We start from the raw sequence: 21190 nt of genomic DNA on the forward strand, positions 1-21190 counted from the left end.
AGAAATATATCAAGTGCAGAGTATTTTTAACATTTTAAAAGATATTGATGAATCATTAGAAAAATCTGACGAAGAAAGAATTAAAGAACACGGAAAACAACAAAAAGTTTGCAGTATTGTTGTGGAAAGTGAAGAGTCACATGAAATTATAGAGGATGAGGTCATAGATAAGCATAAGGCTGCGTTTAAATCTCTAAAACTAAAGTGTCTTGATACTCCAAAGCTTGAATGCATGTCCTGTATAAAACTTTGTTATTCAAGAGATATTTCATTCCTAAACAGATTAAGAAAAGCTATAGACACCAGTATTTGGAAAAATCTTCTGAATTATTATAAAACGAACAATCTAGATCACAGTCCATATATTTGTCACTTGTGTTTACAAAAAATTAGAGCAAATCAACTGCCAGCAGCCTGTTTTCTAAATGATCTACACGTTAGTACTGCCCCACCTCAGATAACCGAGTTAAATGACTATGAAAAGATATTAATTCAACGCGCCAAAGCATTTCAGGTAGTAATGCAAATGAATCCCGTTGCAAACAAACATTTACCTAATAGGCATATGGTGAAAAAAGTAAAAGGCAGAACTTTCCACCTTCCTTTGCCTCTTGAAGAAACTTTGAAAAAGCTGCCTAGACCAGAACACCCGATTACTAAGCCTGAAATGTATATTATGGTACGAGGTACGCCAACAAAATCAAAAATAGTGTGGGAGAATATTGTAGATGTCAATAAGGTTTACAAAGCCTTACAATATTTAAAAAGTGTAAATGCGCTTTACTCTCAAATACAACTTCCATACTCACCTCAACAACTGATCGATTATATTAACGAAGAGGACAATATCCATCATATAGTTGACCAATTAGAATCTCAAGTAGATAAGGTTGTAGAAGGAAACGATGGGCTACTAACACACGTTGCATCAGAAAAAATGGCTGACTATGAACAATACACTATTTACCCCTTGCATGAAAGAAGGAGAAACGCTCCTATTTCAGAACTCTACCAAATGCTCAAAGTCAACGCTGCTCCAATTGATTCTAGAGATAAAGATTTGGATGTAAAGTGCTTTCCTGATCTTTATGTTGAAGGTAAATATGGACAGTTTTATGCTCGGCAGCAAAAGTTAACATCTAGTGAATATATTAAAGCAAGACTAATGTCAAAACACTCTCAATTCCGCCTAAATCAACAATATTTATTTTTTCTACTTAATGATGTTAATATACGTCAAATAAATTCAGGCATATTTTATAAAATGAATTGCGTAAATCAAAAACAAAAAATTACAGCTGAACAGTATTTTGAGATGCTTAATAAAGATGAGTTAGAAGGTGACTTAACAGCGATATTTGGTAGGTTAAGAAATACGGAACAGTTTTGGAAAAAACCGAGAAATGATGTCAACTGTATGACACAACACTACGGGCCAGCAACCTGGTTTCTCACCATGAGTCCTTCAGAATGGATGTGGGATGATTTAGGTGAGTACCTTAAGGAAGTTAATAGTCCCGAAATGGCGAACAAGAGCATAAGTGAATTAGTTGCACTAGATCCTGTCTCCACTTCTCGATTTATTGATAACAAGTTTAAAGCTATGTTGGACTTCCTTATGTCATCCAATGAGCCACTTGGAAAAGTAATACATTACTTTTGGAGACGAGAGTATCAATCACGTGGCGTGCAACATTTTCATTTAATGTTATGGGTAAAAGACGCCCCCATACTTCGCGAGTCCTCACTTGATGAAGTTGCATCATTCATTTCAAAATACATAACTTGTGCTATACCTGACAAGAATATTTCACCAACACTCTATCAACGAGTTATGTCATATCAGACTCATAAACATAATAAATATTGCATGCGACAAAAGAAAACTAGAAGAGGTTTCGTAAAAGTTTGTCGTTTCGGATTCCCCCGCCCGGTCACAGAAGTACTTACTATTAGAGATATAACAGAATCAGTAGCTGCAAGAAAAACATTGTCGCCTAATAGTAGACTTTACTATATTGTACTCAAAAAATAATGGGTTATGGTTAATGATTATAATCCCGCGGTTTTGTTGGCATGGAATGGCAACACAGACATTCAATATGTAGGCGAAAAAACAGCTATTTTAAATTATTACGTCACTAAATATACCACCAAAAGTGAGAAAACTCACGTTGCTGATATGTTTCAAGACATAAACTCTACAAAACCTTTAAGAAGCCGCCTGTTTAACATTGGCCTTAGAGTTTTATCTAGTAGAGAGTGCGGCTCTTTGGAAGCCAGTGACACTCTACTTGGTATTCCTTTGTACGGTACAGATCCTACCACAACAATTCGATGGCTGGACGTCATCATTTTTCGCAACCGGCGCGTTAAATCTAAATCTGATATGATGATGCTAGAACCGGAGTCCACCGATATTTATTACGAGTCTTGGATTGATGACCACTATCCTAAACGGCCTAAAGAGTTGGAGACTACTAACTTGTACAGTTTCGCTCAAAATTACGATATTGTTAAAACACGCCCAGTCTGCTCTAAAGTCGAGTGCTACGAGATAAATAACGGTAAAAAGTTTCTGAAAAGAAGAGCTAACCCATATTTGATCAATCACTATTTCTACGACGGCGAACAAGTACCAGAGAAATACTTCTTCTCTTTACTTCTTTTATTCAAGCCATGGCGTTCCTTAGATGAACTCAAAATGGGGTGTGATACTTACACGGCCTTTAATTTGAAGAAAGAAGATTTAAAAGAAGGAGTCCATTATGGTAATTCAATGATAGAGTCAAGATACAAGATACAAAAAGCATTTGAAATGATAGAATCTAAAGTTGCTGAGATAAACGAAGAACGGGAAATTGTTGATGATGACGATGGTCCTGAAAATCCTTTAGACTTTGAAGCTGTGGAAGCTGCAAACGCAATGAGTGACTTTCAGAGAATCAATCTGGTAGAAGAAGAGCAAACTGATCTTCAAAGTATGATTGCAAAACTTAATGGCGATCAAAAAAGAGTCTTCGATATGATCACAAATAAAATGGACACACCTGATACTAACGCTGACGTTTTACGCTGTTTTGTGAGTGGAACTGGTGGCACTGGAAAGAGCTTTTTAATACAAACTCTGAAAGTTTGGGTTAAGACTTATTTAAACAAAAAAGTGCCAGTTAGTGCTCCAACAGGAATAGCTGCATTCAACGTGAATGGATTGACTATACATAGACTATTGCAGCTGACTGTAGAACACAAGCAAACACCGAAGTACAAGCCACTTTCTGATGAAGTGCTCCAAGTTCTGAGATCAGATTTGAAAGAAGTAGTGTTGTTTATCATAGACGAAGTGTCGATGATATCCAATGTTACTGTAACATATATTCATTTACGCTTATCTGAAATATTCGACACAAACGACGATCAGAATGGGTGGTTTGGAAAAAAACATCTTGTAGTTTTCGGAGATCTCTTACAGCTTCCGCCGGTAAGAGAAAAGTCACCTTTTGAAAAACTATCAACTGCTGAAACTAACAAGTTATTAGGTTCCCTCACTATACCGAATCTGTGGATTGAACTGTTCATATACGTTGAACTTACTATTAACATGCGACAGCTCAATGATTCTAACTTTGTTGAAATGCTAAATAGAATAAGATTAGATGTAACTACAGAAAAAGACCGCGACTTACTCTTGACTAGATTAATAACTCTCAAATCCAATTCAAATGAAAACAGATTAATTGAAATAATTGAACACCTCTCGAAATTTCCTGATGATACCGTTTGCTTATTACCTACAAAAAACATGTGTCAACAATTAAATACTGCAATGCTTAAATCTCTTCCACATCCCGAAATAAAACTTGCAGCTGTAGATAGCATAGATTGCCCCAGATACCTAACAAAAAGAGCTCGTGAATGCATAAAAAAATATGAAGACGATGCTTCTATGACTGCAGGCCTCGAAGAGAACATAATTATAAAAATAGGAGCAAAAGTCATGTTAAGGCGAAATATTGACGTGAGTCTTGGTTTAGTTAATGGTTCTATCGGTATAGTGCAAAGAGTAAAGGTTGATCCGGAAAATACAAAAATAATTAAGAAAATATACATCACATTTAATAAAGAATATGTTTACGAGCTTAGTCCGGTCAAAACTAAATTTGAAATTATTAATAGAGCTTATGTTCATCGCGAACAGTTTCCCATATGTATAGCCTATGCTATAACCATACACAAAAGTCAAGGCCTAAGTCTAAATAATGCACTGATGGATATAGGTTCTGCAGTATTCACATCCGGTCAAGCTTATGTGGCACTTTCGAGAGTTACAAGTTTGGATGGCTTACATCTAATTAATGTCGACTTTGGAAGCATTAAAGCGCAGGAATCCTCAATTTGTGAATACAACAGACTAAGAAGCATTTACCGTCCAGATTTGTCAAAAATTGTGACATCAAAGCTTACGAGAAAAACCCATAGAGACAGGGAGTGGGCTTTAAGAAAAAATGTAGCTGAAGCTCAAGAAGTAGTACCGGAAAAGAAAAAGAGGAAGACTATCTACAAAAAGAAATGAGATGCCATCAAAAACATAACTTGTAAAAAAAACAAGTCTCGCAGCTCATTTCTTCTATCGTAAAAAGTTGTGAGATCCATGTAATACCAAGTCGGTCAATTTATTCAGTCCCTACTTAAGGGTCCTTCTGTCTTAAGTTATTACGTAATTAGCTAACTTAACAACATCGTATAGTAACCATATCAATATTAAAAATCTTTTATGGTTAAAATAAATAGATTGACTTGGCAATCGCATAGATTGACTTGGCTTCTCGGTGAACTTCGGGATGAGACCCCATCGCATGAAATCACAATGTATCTATACATTAAATTAGATTACATTAACATATTATATTAAATAAGATTGTTTGGTGCGATTGCCAAGTCATTCTATTTATTTTAACCATAAAAGATTTTTAATATTGATATGGTTACTATGCACGATGTTGTTAAGTTAGCTAATTACGTAATAACTTAAGACAGAAGGACCCTTAAGTAGGGACTGAATAAATTGACCGACTTGGTATTACATGGATCTCACAACTTTTTACGATAGAAGAAATGAGCTGCGAGACTTGGTTTTTTTTACAAGTTATGTTTTTGATGGTATAATAAATATTAAGTGTTATGACTCAATGCAAATTCTCCTTTCGTTTTAAATATATTTATTTTCACAACACGGCACAGAGATAATGAGGCTATTTACAGTAGAGAAAGTTATTCTGCATAGAATACGTACATAATATAGATGAAAACTTATATAAATACTATTAAAAAGCGTAAGTTAAAATAATCACATCAATAGAACCATTCTTATTTTTTCTTCCGTAACCTAAACTAAAAAGAAGTTGCCAGATTCCAAGTTGGAATAAGCTAAGAGTAGAATTAGGAAATACAAAACTTAATGGTGAGTGGCAACATCCTCCCACCTTTTGTATTGCGGGCATAACTTGCTTAAAGCAATACAAAACAAAATATAAATTAGATGCAATACAAGTAAATACTACAGAAATCTTAATTAATAATTACTAATGAATGAACTAAAATACTAAACAGATTATACAAATGTACTGAAATTAAAGTTGAAGTTCAGTCTATAAGTCCAATCTTTTCGGAGGGACAATTTGACGACCAAGTCGTGTTTTCTTCAGAGTTTCTTTTTGTTCTTTAGAAAGATCTTCAGATTGAAAAGATTGGTCATTTGAAGTAGAACACTGTTTAGCACTATAAGAGGTATCGGGAGCACTTTCAACTATTGCAGGTACATCCTCGAAAATCTCAGAAGAGCTCAAATCTAAGGGATAAATTCTCTGAATAGGTCGGATAATTTCTCCATTAGATACGCGCAATTTGACGACTTGTTCGATGTTGTCCTTTCCTTGAAACATTTCGATGACACGTCCTAAAGGTCAGTTTAACCGTTTAACATTGTCCGAGCCCACAAGAACAATATCTCCTACTGATAAGTCACATTGCTTGGGAGCTAACTGTGGATTCCGAATAAGCTCTGATAAATATTCTTTTTATAACCGTTGACGTAATTGATAGCGCAGATTTTGAAGATAACGTATACGCTTACGTAAATGCTTAGCGTCTACAATGTCCAAGTCCAAAACTTCAGTGCCTTTAATGTCTTGGATGAAGTCTGATGGTTTGATAGCCTTCAATTCATTAGGATCATCATATATGTAAGTAAGTGGGCGTCCATTGACTATGCTCTCACACTCACATAGTAAAGTCAGCATTTCTTCGTAAGATACAGAAGCACGACCAAGAACCTTCCTTAAAAGTTGTTTGATGGTACGTATCATTCTCTCCCACCAACCTCCATACCATGGTGCAGCAGGAGGATTGAAGTGCCACTTGATCTTCTCTATGGCACATTCAGCTGTTATTTCTTGCCAATTGAGTGAGTTGAACGCTCTTGAGGTTCCCAAAAAATTTGTGCCGTTATCAGTGTATATCATTGAGCAACGTCCTCTTCGAGCAAAAAAATCTTCTTAAAGCTTGCATGAAAGCTTTAGTTGACAGAGAGGTTACTAATTCCAAGTGACTACCACGATAAACTGCGCACGTAAATATCACAATCCAAGCCTTTTGACCTCCTTTCAAGAATAAGGGACCTGCTAGATCAGCACCAGTCACTTGAAACGCAGCAACGCGATTTATTCTGTCGGCAGGAAGAGGAGCTGGACTATCTGGTAACACAGGCTTTGATGTATATCTCTTGCATGTAATGCATCTTTTCAAAACTTCTCTGACTACCCTACGGCCTCGAGGAATCTAAAACCGTTCGCGTAAATGAGACAGAATAGTTTGCACGCCAGCATGGTGAAGCTTCTGATGAATATAATCAATAAGTCTCCTGACAATTGGATGATCTGGTAAAACTGTAGGTCGTACAAAATCTTCTGGATCTTCTCCAAATATTAGTCTCGAACGAACTTTCAAAATCTTATTCTCTTCGTAGAACTGAATTGTCTGCGTGTATTTTTCACGAATATCAGACGGCCATTCTGATTGTATTAATCGGATCAACGCTTCTTCAGCTCTTTGAATTTCTTCGTATGACAGCTCTTTTGTCAGCTTGTCTGAATTCACTATGTTTATTATGTTCCGACAAAATCTCAATACCCAAGCTGTCACTCGGATAATTCTTGGATAACTGGAAAAGTATAAAAATCTACTTCCAAGACATTCTTTGGTATTGATATTAAGATTTACAGCAACAGACTTTCGTCTTTCTACTAATGCCTGTTCTGGTAGAGTTATTTCAGCATAGGGCCAAAACTCCGGAGGTTCGTAGAGCCATTTTGGACCCTCCCACCACTGGCTTCGTAAAAGTTCAAACCAATCGCATGGTCTTGAAGGTATATCTGCAGGATTGACATCTCCAGGAACAAATCTCCAATCTTCAACATTTGTGAGTTCTCATTTCTTTTACTCTGTTACCCACAAACATATTCCATGGTTCTAAGTTAGTAACCCATACCAGAACTACCATAGAATCTGTCCAAAAATAGGTCTCCAAAGATAGGTCAAGCGCTTCTTTAATTGTTGAAGCAATTCTAGCTCCAATGGCTGCTCCTAATAGTTCCAATCGGGGAATTGTAGGTCTCGGTACAGGTGCTACTCTAGCTTTTGCGGAAACCAATGAGATTTTCACTTCTCCCTCTTCTTCACACCGTAAAAAAGCACAACACGCATACCCATGAGCAGAAGCATCCGTAAATATGTGCAAGGTAGCCTTTTCGAAACTTCCATAAAATAGCTTGCGAGGAATTCTACATCTTTCAATAATATCTAAATGTTTAGCCCATCGTTGATACCGTTTTTGCATATCAGGTGTTAACTCCTCGTCCCAGTTCAATTTACTACGCCAGGCTTCTTGCAACAATAATTTTGGTAATAAAGTCGCAGGTGAGGTGAAACCAATAGGATCATATATACTATTTACAATTGAAAGTAATTTCCTCTTAGAAATAGTGTCACTTATTCCCATATCAGCTTCAGGATGAACACAGTAGAGCTCATCGGTCTCGGTATCCCATTTAAGTCCAAGCACATTTTGACTTTCTAGATGTTTAATTCCTGTGTGAGCCCAACTCCGTAATTCAAAGGACGCTGCATTCATTATTTGCATGGCTTGTTCCTTGAACCGTAATAATTCTGCTTCGTTTTCAACACTGATTGTTAAATTGTCCACATAAAATCCTCGTTTACGTTTCTGGACTGTCGGTTGAAGAGACTCATTTTGGAATTCAGCTGAATCCAAGTGATGGCGAATGCTAGCATTCAAAAGAAAAGGGCTTGATGCAACTCCGAAGACAACTCTACAATGTCTGAAAAATTCCAATTTCGAACTATCTTTGGAATCCCACCACAAGAATCTCAAAAAATCACGATCCTCTGTTCTGACACTTAATTGTAAAAAAGCTTGCTTAATGTCAGCAATCACTCCGAAGTTATTAGTGCGAAATCTTAAGAGAAGAGGAGGAATCTGTTCTGAGAAGCTAGGTCCAACACTTAAACATTCATTTAGAGAAGCATATCCTGGTCGTTTGAAGGATGGAAGAATTGACTTATTTTTCCTTTCAATGGGATCTTTAATTCCCAAAACTTCTAAATCCCAAATTTTTGGAAGCTCGATATTTTGCAGAGCTAGTGTAACCATGTAAACAGATTGTTTTTTCTTCCCTAATCCTAAAATGGTCCAACCCAATAAAGTCTCTATGGCTGATATTCCGGACGCAAGTATCTCTACTCTTCCGGTCAATATTCTTCCAAGCACATCAGCTCCCAGAAGAACTCTTATGGGTGGCGTATCTTGTCCAACATAAGTCAGTTTAATCCCTTGAGAAGCAAGTTCGGCAATTAAATTTCTATCACTTATCCTTGGTAAAGTTGAGCAAATTTTCGGTTGATCAAGAAGAGACATTGAAGTCGAATATTTACGAACCATCCTTTCAACCGTTACTGTGAATCTCCCATACTCCATAGAAGGAGAAATTCCGCCTCCAAACAATCCTTGAGAAAGCACTTCCGTTCCGGAAGGAGAAAGATTCAACTCTGCAGCTAAACTCTTTTCAATATAAGAACGATGGGATCCATCATCCATCAATGCGCGAACACAGACTTCTTTGTTTTTATGTCGTAGTCTGACAGTGATAGTTTTTAGATAAATTTTACGTTCTGAGGGAAGATTTGTTAACAAAGTTTCCGTGGAATGTTGCTCCTCATCAACTTCTCTACTCTTCGATGAAATTTTATCCTTTCGTAAATCTGGACATAGTAAAGCATAATGCCTTCGTCCACAAATCAAACATTTAACGAAACTATGGCACCTTTTTGCGATATGACCAGGTTTAAGGCAAACGAGGCAGCATCTCTTGCGCATAACTTGTCCCTTTCTGTCCTCATAAGCCAAGTTGGAGATTTTCTGGCAGTCTTGACTTGCATGAGCACGCTCACAGAAAATACACTGATTTCTTCCAACTGATGTATTCGCAATTAGAGTAGCAGCAGTGGGTTCATCTCTTAGTGGTGGTTTATGAGATTCTTTACGTTTCATACCATCGCCAAATGAAGTTTCTGCTAGAAAACGATGTTCTTCGCCTTCTACTTCATGACGTAAAAAAGTCATAAGCTTTTCTAGGACTTTAACCTTCGAGACAACAGGATCATCTTCTTTGTCTTCTCTATTCAGCCTATATCTATCCCATGCTTTTAAGATTTCTGTTGGGAGACACGATTCAACAACTGGATACAACATTGCTGCATAATTAGACGTTGTCACACCTAATGTCTCTAACGCACGTAAATATGAACCAAGTTTATCGTACAAATCATTTAACTTGATATTCGATTTACTGTTGACTAATGCTAATAAATCTCGAATGTAAACTTCAATCAGTAAATCCTTCCTCCCAAATCGGGACTTCAAATGCTCTATAACTTTCGCATAATTGTCCTTAGACGGTGGGTAACTTTCCACAATATCACGAGCCTTTGTTTTTGGTTTTAACGAAGATAATAAATATTGAAACTTATCTTCTTCTCTTATATTCTCATCTTCATCAATACGACAAAATTGTTCCCAAAACGCAACCCAGGTTCTAGGTATTAGATCATACTCTTTCATACTTAATTTTGGCAATTTTAAATTGTCATGTGAGTATTTACGGGAAACTACAGAGCTACTTTTATCTTCTGTATATTGTTTTTCATAAACAACTCTTATTTCGGTAAATCTGTCTCTGTATGATTCCGTCGTATCATATTCTTCATCAGTAAAAATAATACATTCTTTAATTTCATCATCAACTTTAAATAAACGCTCAGCTTTCTCGACAACTTTGTTATATTGAACGTGAATGTCCTTTACTTTATCAATCTTATGATGAATATCATCGAACGTGTTTGCCGCTACAGTAAAAAGACGTCTTAAATTCGTTCTTTCATTTCTTAATTTAGTTTCTAATTTTGCTTGTTCAGCCTTTAATTTAGCCTCAATCTCTGTTTGTCCTGCCTTTTGAGTCATTTTACTTAATAATAAACGTAAATCAATTGAACATAAACACTCTACGCAAAATCGGAACTTCGTATATAAATAAAACAGAAGCAGTCAAAAATCATTAATTTCCTGGTTTATCTTGAACAAATTAGTATCCGGATCGTAAAGTTGATGATTTCTGCTTCATTACGTAATGCAGAGTATAATGTCCTGTCGCGGACGCCAATTTGTTATGACTCAATGCAAATTCTCCTTTCGTTTTAAATATATTTATTTTCATAACACGACACAGAGATAATGAGGCTATTTACAGTAGAGAAAGTTATTCTGCATAGAATACGTACATAATATTGATGAAAACTTATATAAATACTATTAAAAATCGTAAGTTAACGTAATCACATCAATAGAACCATTCTTATTTTTTCTTCCGTAACCTAAACTAAAAAGAAGTTGCCAGATTCCAAGTTGGAATAAGCTAAGAGTAGAATTAAAGAAACAGGAAATACAAAACTTAATGGTGAGTGGCAACATAAAGTGTGAGAAATTTGCTTTAAAAATGTATTTATTAAAAGGAATACGTTTATAATTTTCCCACACAGAAGACATTTATAAAAATTATAATTCTGATGTGCATAATACAAATTTTATCTAATAAAATGAATTATAATTTTTAGTTTTATGAGGATTTAATCTTTATATCTCTTACGTTTTAACTTTATTTAATAAAATGAAAAAAAAATACATAGAAAGGGCTTTAAATTCAAATTTAAATGGATATCAATAATGTTTAATTCTTTCTATATGTATGTATGCTTTTATGTATATACATTCCACAAACTGATATTTGAAATCAGCTAATGTATTTTTTACGTTAAAGCTGTTCAAATAAGGGGGGGGGGGGTTCCCAAAAAATAAGGTTTTTGGGTGGCTAAAATAAATGATAGGAATCATATTAATAATTTTAAAAACAGCTGCTGGTTAATTCTCAGGAGAAAAAAAAACATTTTCAATAAGAAAATGATGATAATTAATTTAAATGCAACATCTAAACGTGCTACATTAAAACGCTTACTTCTCAAATACAGTATCATGAGCTTAAATTTTATTCGTAAGTAATGTAGTAGCAAATTTCTGCCTATTTTCTTAAAAGCGCTGCCAATGATATATTACTAATTTTCAATTTGTCTTAAATCTATGCACGAAAGAAAGCTAAAAATTAAATATATTACTTTATATTTTATTCGTTCTTTTGTTTTTTTCACCCCTGAATTTCTTGCCAAAAGTATAGATTTATATAGATGGGACCTTTATCGTAATCAAAATTGAAATTACAATGGTAAATATTTAAATATTAGGCCTTAAGATAAAAACTAATTTCACAACTATGTTAGCATGGTTTCTAAAGTCACTTTTTTTTAAATATTGCATCTAAACATACTTCGAATTACAAAATTTCATTAAATAAAATAGGCAATTGTATAAAAATTGCAAAAATTAAATTTTTTTATATCCATCATAATTTCAAGAGTGAATTAGTATATATTGATTCTTATTTTCATCTATACAAAATTTCACATTTCTATCTAGAACATTTGTAGGTATAGGCTTAGTTTTAAATTTCGAAGGACTGACCACAAATGTGGAAGAAAGCTTTTATTTCGGAATGCAATTAGTACATCATCAAGTCATTATGGCTTTAAAAAATTTGATAATAATAACGTTGTTCATTTTCACTCTTCGGCAGTTGCACTATCGTCTTTATAAAGAAGGGAAGAGAAACTTGGGGAACTGAACATTTAAACCATCTCAGAGACTTACTGGAATACTCAGCAAGAAAAGCATTGTTTTTGTTGCAATGCAAAATCAAAACTTTTTTTTTTCTGAAAAATGTTATTTGGAGAGACGAATGTTGCTTTAATCTAGATAGAAACATTAATTTGAAAAAATTTCACGTTTGGAAAAGTGAAGACAATTTTTCGTGCAAGAAATTCATCATCACTCGCAGTTTTCTCTTCATATGTTACAACTGCCGTTTTTAGAAGTCCTTGAGTTGGTCTCATTTTCTACAAAAGTATATTGTATGGTAACGATAGATTCAGTTAATTTTTATTGGCACTATATCTGAACTAAGAAATGAATTAACTTTATCAATAGATATTTGATAAATCTTTGCTGACTAACTCAAAAAGCCAGTCCTCATGTCACATGAACTCAATCACATATGCTCAAGCATTATTAAGTTAATGTAATTCTGCATAGGTGCTGAAGGTGTTAATTTGGAACCAATTTTTAAGCACTTTAATTAATAGAATATCATTCTATTTTTTTTTTTTTAAATGTAATGAAAGTTATTAAATGTTATGTTTTATCAAAGGAAAGATAGAATTTCAACCGCTTGAAATTAAGCATGTTATATCCTTTGAGAGTAAATTTTATTGACCACAGTTTAGTACATATTATAGTATAATTTTATTCAAATACTTTAAAGATAAGGTTAGGTTATTCTTTTGGGGGGGGGGAGGTCCTCCAAAAAGGGCTTAAATTGGAATTAAAATTATTACCTGTATTTGAAGAGGTCTATTGTAGCTCTCAGAAAGCAGTTATAAACATTATCATTGATTGAAATTGGAAAAGTCTAAAGCAAAAAGATAATAATTAATATAGAAAGCCACCAATCAATAGAAAAATTAAGGCTGTATTCTTTTATATCTTGAGGAACAAACGAATAAAAAAGGAAATGATATCGTTCATAAAATATCAAACTTGAGTTCAGATTTTATATGCTGATATGAGCTTGAAAATCAAAACCTATTTTCCATTATTGAGCTTAAAAAAATTAGTGATGTAATTTGTGGAATCATTTTCTTTAATTGATCCGATGAAACGATTTTAATAGACTATTTTTTTTTTCTACATTAAAGCTTATTTCTCAGAGTGTTTATTACATATTTAAAAGTAAATAAACTACAAAAAATTTACTGTTTTTCCTTTATTGAAATTATTTTTCTGGCAGATTTCATTAAAAACTATTTTGGTGATTCAAATATGACAAACTTCCCTTATTTCTACTATTTTGAAAATACTCCTATTAAAGTAAGCAATATCAAACTAATTTTTTTTTCTTAACCAATAAATATAATTACGAAGGAAACAAAATTTATAAAATGATGTGGAACGCACTAATCATTCTATTTACTGGCCAATTACATTAGATTTTTTGTTGTTGTTGTTAATTGATATAGTTGTATCACTAAAACCTGAATTTGAAGTCAAAACTTATATCTTGTCGTAGCCTAAAAATTCAATTCCCTGTGTATTAGATATCCTATTCTATCCTAGATTAGATATCCTATTCCTTATTTATCAGATATAAGACATTTCTTTGCATAAAAGCAGAATTGATTTTGTAAATAGAATTTACATGATTTAAAATATTTTTTAAAAGAATATTTAACAAAAAAGGGAGTTGAAATAAACAAAAGTAGGTTTTTCCAAACTAATGTATTGAAAGAAAAAGGCAAAAGAATTCTTGAAATCTATAATATAAAACTGGCAGATTATTGGCAGAATCCTATGTTCAAATTAATCCACATGTACATTTTTTTTTTTTTTACTAAAATTTCTTTTCCATTACGAATTTAATTTCAATAAATGTTAAGACAATTTTACTTTATAACATAAAACATGAGTACTATTGAGATTAAAAAACATAAAACTGCTAAGTGAACTAATGTAATATATATACATACACATACATTTTTTCCCTTTTATGAGTAAAGATAATAGCGATTTTGAAGAAAATTCATTCAGAAATATGAGATTGTTCAAATATTAGTAAATAAAACAGCTATAGATTCTCTTATATCTTACTTCTTTTTAAATGCATTTAATTCCGCTATTTATTTTTCTGATAAAAACAGTCTTAGTTTTCTATTAATAAAAGAATTAATTATCATTTATTGCAAGATATATGAATAAGATAAATGTATGTACAAGATCTCATAAATGAAAGATCAAATAAAATTTTTACAAAAATTATCGCCATTCCATTATTACCAATTAGCCCGACCGGAAATGCAGCTATGGAAAACTAAAAACCGTCACCCGCGCCAAGTTTTCTTGCCAAAGGTCCAAATCCCAGTAAACCTACGATGCAACAGGGGTAGGGAATGATTTACCGAGCGCAAATGTTCCGATACCTTCTGGGGTCCTATGTAATAAACCTGTCATCGTTCTACTCTGAGAAATTGGCTTGCGGTTTTCCAAGGACGAGGTGACTTTACTACCGGCCGATGAGTTTCATTCTAATGCATTGATACTTTTTAGCAAGAAGCGTTTCGTTTATAGACTTTTTAGAGTATTTTTTTATTACCAAATATTTGAAAATTATTTTATAATATAATTTAGAAAATATATTTTTTTAAAAATTTGATTATATTATATTAGATTTCCAAATGCCATTAATACCAACTTCAAAAACATCTTTATTTTTCATATAATTTTCAATAGACTTAAATTCAATTTTTTTGGCAATATTAAATAATACGTCATATATTAGTATTAATTTTTTAGATAGTAATGTACGACATACATAGTGTATATATCCATGCAATTTTTATATTTTTGCATAGTAAAAATGTCAATACAATTCAGTAATTGACGAGATAATATTTTAAAACTTCATTTAATACCGAAATAAAAGCATCCGTTGAATAAAAAAAATTGTGAAAACAGTCTTTTTCGAAGGACTTTTCGAAAAGCATACTTTCTCTTAACACTTGGCTAAGATTTTTTTTTTTTTTTTTTTTGTATAAACCGTTATACTCTCATTGAATTTTTGAATTATAAAGTATTGTTTTGGATTTTCGTTAGTAATACTAAGAAATTTCTTAGAACTTTAATTAAATTATTAAAAAGTTTTCACATTTTGCTTCTAAAAATTTATGTTACTTTGTTTCTAAAAAATTATGCATTCTTGTTGTTACATTAAGTCATCGAAAAATAATTTAGGACAAATATACATCCCATAAATATCCTTTTTTTTTTTTTTTTTTTTTTTTTGCTACTCATTTTTGCTGACTTTTAAAAATATAACTTCTAAATTTTTTGTCAAAACAAAATTATACATTATGTGAAAAGTTATATTTGTCATATATCAAATCAATTCGATAGATAAGATAATATGTTTTTAAAATTTCATTTAACACTGTAGTATAAAAATTTTTGAAATAAAATTCAGGAAAAAATTACTCAGCTAAATATATTTCGAAATTATATGCTTTCAGCCTGAACATTTTACTTTAGTTCATCATAAATATTACTTTTTTAGCATAAATAGTCATACTGAATTTTTCAAGCTAAATTTCTGATTTTAAAATGTTATTTTAAGTTTTTTTATAATATTTTTATGGCAAAATAAATTTTTGAACTTGTTTCGTATTAAATTTCCACAAATTTACGCATGAGTGAATCACGCACAAAATTTTGACAATAAGTAAAGCCTTTTTCTATCATTGAAATAAAAGCTAGGACAAATATCTACACAAAAATTATCCTTATTTTTCATTTTATTTATTTTAAGCTCTTAAAATGTTATTAAAACAGTCTTTTGTCAATCGTAGATAATATGCCATATATTACTGTTTAAATTTTTTTACATAAAAAGAATTCAGAAAATAGACAAAAGGTTTTAAAACTTCATTTTATTCTTTAGAAAAATAAATGAAATCTGAGAAAATGTTTCAAGCAAAAACGCATTGCGAAAATAATGAATACATTTTAAACTTTTTTATCGAATTTTAGTCACCATAATTTCAAGCATTATAACCAAATAGACATTTTAGAAATTTTACAGAAAAATATATTTTAATCCATCCAAATAAGCGTCAGAAACACTTTATATATAGCTAAGAATTAAAGAAATATATAAATATTATACAAATTTAAACTTGAAAAACATATTTCAAATTAAATTGAAAAAATTTTAGATTGTAACAAAGAAATTCCCTCGTTACAAGATACTAGTTTAAAGTTAAATAAATTATTTCATGAAAAAAATCCTACAGAATATTTTTTGTTTGTTTTATAACATAATAATACAAAAAAATTATCGGCATATAAGAAAACATATAAAATAGATAATATTTGTCTTAGGAAAATATGAGTTATATTCCATGAAATACTTATAATATACATAGAGCATTTACCTAAAATAATTTTTCTGAGAAGTACCTTCTTAATGATGTTGTTGTTTGTTTCTTATGGCACTTGCCACTGACAAGCCCACTGTTACGAAGACAGCAATTTAAGCCTGAGGGGGACGTCTCTTATTTTTTATAGCAGCGCCAACTAGGGCCAAGAGTACGACTTTGCCACTCACGCATCACTCATTCGCTTGCACAACCCCTTTTTACAGGAGGGCACATTCACACATCTCACAGATAGAACAACAACCATGCCCAAACCGGGACTCGAACCCGGGACGCCCAGATCACGGGGAAGACGCGCTACCCCTATGCCAGGACGCCGGCTCTTAATGATGTTCGTCGTGATAGGGGCCGAAACAGTTTACACATAAACAAACTTGGCATATATCACAACTCCAGGAACTCTCAATTGCACGATTTGAAAAATTGTTTTTCTTTTTAATGAAATGCAACGTATACATCTTCTCTTTCTACAATCTATTTTAATTCTTTTATGGTTCTGGGTTTTAATAATACTCATTGAACCTGTTAGAACAATTCTTTCTTTTGTTAATAGTGCCCTTATTAATTCCAGCCTGAAATGTAGAGGAGTTTTATGTTGTTTTTCTGTTGGAAAATTCGTCGTCGAATAAATAATATATGCATTATTCACAGTGGTATTTAATAAGTATCAAAGCATATATATCCACCACTTACGCGATTTTCTTGCAATGTCGTTATACTTTCTGTTCTGGTCCGCTAAGTCTACTCCTCCCATATGTTTGTTGTATTCTGCAATAGCTTTGGGGCAGGTTACGTAGCACACATTTCCGCTTATTCTTCGCTTGACAGATGTAATTTCGTTCTTCACACCATTAGAAAGAATAAAAATTCCTTTTTTGTCCTTTCAAACAGTGCATGTTAGATTTGGCTCTTCGACACACTGGAAACATTTCGAAGAGCCATTTGTCACAAGTTTTACTTTATTTAATTTTGGTGGAAGAAATTTCCGGTTTGTATTAACTGTTCCAGTAGCATATGTTCCATAATGAAATAAATCCTTCATAGCACAACACTCGAATAGAATCTATCAATATATAGATGGTGCCCTTTAGATAGATTTTCAATTAAGAAAGTTACTACACTATAACCAAGTCCATTTTCACTTCTTAGCAATTTATCTTTTTTTCCACAATAAGGTTCGAAATTATAAACATATCCAAAAAGAGATGTGCACAAAGTCCAAACTTTAATGCCTCTTTTGACCGGTTTATCTGGCATATATTGCACTATGCCCAGTCTACCCTTGTATTTCACCATAGCTTCATCTACAGATAAATGAGTATATGGTTCAAAGTACTTTTGAAAATTTGACCTCAGACATGTCATGAAAGGATCCAATTTTTGCATCATATAAAATGATAAATCGTCTTTAGAAATTTCATTTTCTCGATCTGAGAGATGGAAAAAATTTTCAATGGCCAAAAATCTCCTCCTTGTCATCGTTCGCTTCACTTGCTCGTTCCCTAGTATAGGATCGGAAGACCAATAATCTTGTACTCTTGGCTACTTGTTTATTCCCATAATAAGGATTATGGCAATAAAATTAAAAAGATCAGCAATGTCTGTAACTGGATTCCATCGCCATTTTTTGTTACCAGTCGGCTCCCATTCATTCAATGTTGCTGAGTGCACAAATTCTGCATATTTGTTTGTGTTTTCACGCATTTTTTCACACATAACATTCGTGAAAAACAATTTAAAATAATTTCCGGCATCAGATCCGACATGTAAAGTATGTTTAGGGCCGCCACAACATTTTTCATACTTCATGGTATTAATCCGACAATTCTCAACGCATTCTGTCCAAGAAGAATTAAAATAACACGAGACACAATTTTTTGATTCATCATCACTCTCTCTCTCGTCCATCTGGTCCTCTTCAGTTTCATCTGATTCTTTGTTTAGAATAAACGAGAGATCAGCTAAAGTATCATTTTTTGGCCAACCATCATCTTCGCTTGATAGATCACTGTCACTTTCTTCAGAAGCAAGTAAAATTGCAATGATTTCTTCTTCAGTGAGTTCACGTTTCCTTTTACTCATAATGAAGAAATATTAAGCGTTTAAATTGTAAAACTTCCAAACGAAAAACTGATTCACAGTTCGTAAAATAAAGAGCAGAAATTCACAACTGGAGATATTTTCAGAATGGCATTCGACACAAGGACACAAGGAAAAATATTAGGAGCGCCATCTCCGATCGACTAAAAACTTGGGGAGCATTTCGAAATGGTTTAGACAGAAGTGAGGAAAGGTTTTGAATGAGGTTGGGACACAAGGACACAAGGAAAAAATTTGGAGCGCCGGCGCCCGTAGGGCGCCATCTCCGATCGACAAATACTTTCCGCAGGACGAAAGATGGTTTGTACAGGAGTGGGGAAAGGTCTTGAAAGAGGCTGGTGGCAAGGAACATCGGCTTAAGTACTATTGCTGAGGTGGATGGGTGGGCGAATCAGGCGTCTTGGTCACGGCGGTGGGCGTGTTTTTCAAGGAGTTTGATCTTCGGCGATGAGAGCGTCTATGAAAATGAGTAGTTTTTCTTGTTTATTCTTGGCTTTTTTGCTGAGTCTGATGGCATTAAGGATGTTGGGGAATTCAATCAGGAGTTCTCTGATTTCTTTTAGGTCGTTGAGGTGGTTTTTCAGATCTTTAATGTCTTCTAATTCGCCTATTAAAGTGGCTTGGGGAGGCTGTGGTCTTCTGGGATTTGAACTTTGGGAGGTGACTTCTTGGCTTCTTGGGAGGGTAGGATTGATGTTTTGGCTATTGCTTTTATTAATAACTTCAGCATATGATCTTCTGGGGTAGTTTACAGTTTGGGTTTGGGCTCTAGGTATTGCCGGACATCCTTTCCAGGCTGCAAGGTGGCCGATCGCATTGCAGTTGATGCAGACAGGGTTTTCTATTTTTTCTTTAATTTGGCAGTTACGGGTGGGATGGTTTCCGTTACATTTGATGCATCTGGGTTTTATTCGGCAGTTTCTGGCAGAGTGGTGGAAACCGGAGCAGTTATAGCATATAGTTGCAGTATTTTTTGATCTGTACGGCTCTATTTTCCCGGACAGGAAACAAAGGTGATTAAGGTTGAAGATATTTTTGTAGTTGCCGGTTTTCCTGACTTCGACGAGAAATAATGGGAGGAGGGTTTTTGATCTGAAGTTTTTCATTTGGTTAATTCTTTGGATTTGATAGTTGTTAGCTTCGAGTTCTTTTTTGATATCATCTATTGTGGTGTAGTTCAGGAGTCCTCTAATAACAATTTTAATGGGTCTTTCTTCAGGAGCTTCATTGATGATGAAATCTTGTTTTTTGTTTTGAAGTAGGCTGATTATTTCTTGTCTGGTTTCTTCTGTTTTAGGTTTAATTTGAATATGACCTCTTTGAAAATGGTTTTCCGTTTCGGGATATCTTCTCATTATCTCTTGTAGTATTAGGTTGAAGTTTTCTTTGATGACTAAACTGATCGGTGCTATTGATTTTGGTGGCCTATCACTTTTTTCTTGTAGATGGGAGTAGGAGTTTTCCGTGTTTATTTTGAAATTTTCTTCGGTGCGGGGCTTTTTGGCTGCTTTTTTGGGCGGGACAATCTGGAAGTCGTCTTGGGGGATTTTTTGTTTCTGGGATGATGGAGAAATCATTGTGACATCTGGGTTTGGAGTTTGAGGAGAAATGGGATTTTCAGTCGGGATATGGCGAGTTGAGGTGGGTGTAAAGGATTTGGAGATCTGAGTAGTTGGTGTGGATCTATCTGCCCAGTCTGTGCTGTTGTCTTGGGTGTCCATGTTTATTTCAGGTGTTGGGGTTTCTTGGAGCATCGTGAAATCAAATCCGACTTCTTCTAGTAATTTCTTTGGTAATGGTTTGTTGCAATCCAAGCAGTGTCCTCTACCAAAGTGGACTAGGGTAAGCTTCCCGCAAGCGGGGCATTTTTCTTTGCGAGTAAGGTTATCAAATTTTTCGTCAGAGCGACGTATGAGCTGTTGGAACGGCGTGCTATCCATCTGAACGCTAAAATAATCATACTCAATCCGACATAATAATAATGAAAATGAATGAGGTTGGGTGAAAGGAGCATCGTCTTATGTAGTATTGAGGAGATGTAGGAGCGGGCGAATCAGGAGTCTTGATCTCGGCGGTGGGCGTGTCTAGTTGGGTGCTGGGTCTTCACTGAGTAGTGCATCTAGGATGATAAGTAGTTTTTCATGCTTATTTTTTCCATTTCTGCTTAATTTGATGGCCTGGAGGATATTTGGGAATTCTATAAGGAGTTCTTTAATTTCTCTGATGTCGCTTAGGTGGTTCTGCATTTCTTTAATGTCTTCGATTTCGGTTGCTGAAGTGGCTTGAGGAGACTGTGGGTGTCTGGGTCTTT

General features: G+C 33.8%; 1 protein-coding gene across 1 annotated transcript; it reads right to left on the bottom strand.

The window, feature by feature from the left end:
- Positions 1-6837: 6837 nt before the first annotated feature.
- Positions 6838-10594, bottom strand: LOC129966468 (uncharacterized). The gene is made up of 2 exons (XM_056080894.1): positions 7507-10594; positions 6838-7430 (listed from the first exon to the last, which is right to left on the bottom strand). The coding sequence occupies exons 1-2, from the start codon at positions 10592-10594 to the stop codon at positions 6838-6840; spliced, it is 3681 nt and encodes a 1226-aa protein (XP_055936869.1).
- Between the last annotated feature and the right edge of the window lie 10596 nt (positions 10595-21190).

This window comes from Argiope bruennichi, chromosome 4 (assembly GCF_947563725.1).
Source record: "Argiope bruennichi chromosome 4, qqArgBrue1.1, whole genome shotgun sequence".
In the NCBI taxonomy this organism is placed as follows: domain Eukaryota; kingdom Metazoa; phylum Arthropoda; class Arachnida; order Araneae; family Araneidae; genus Argiope; species Argiope bruennichi.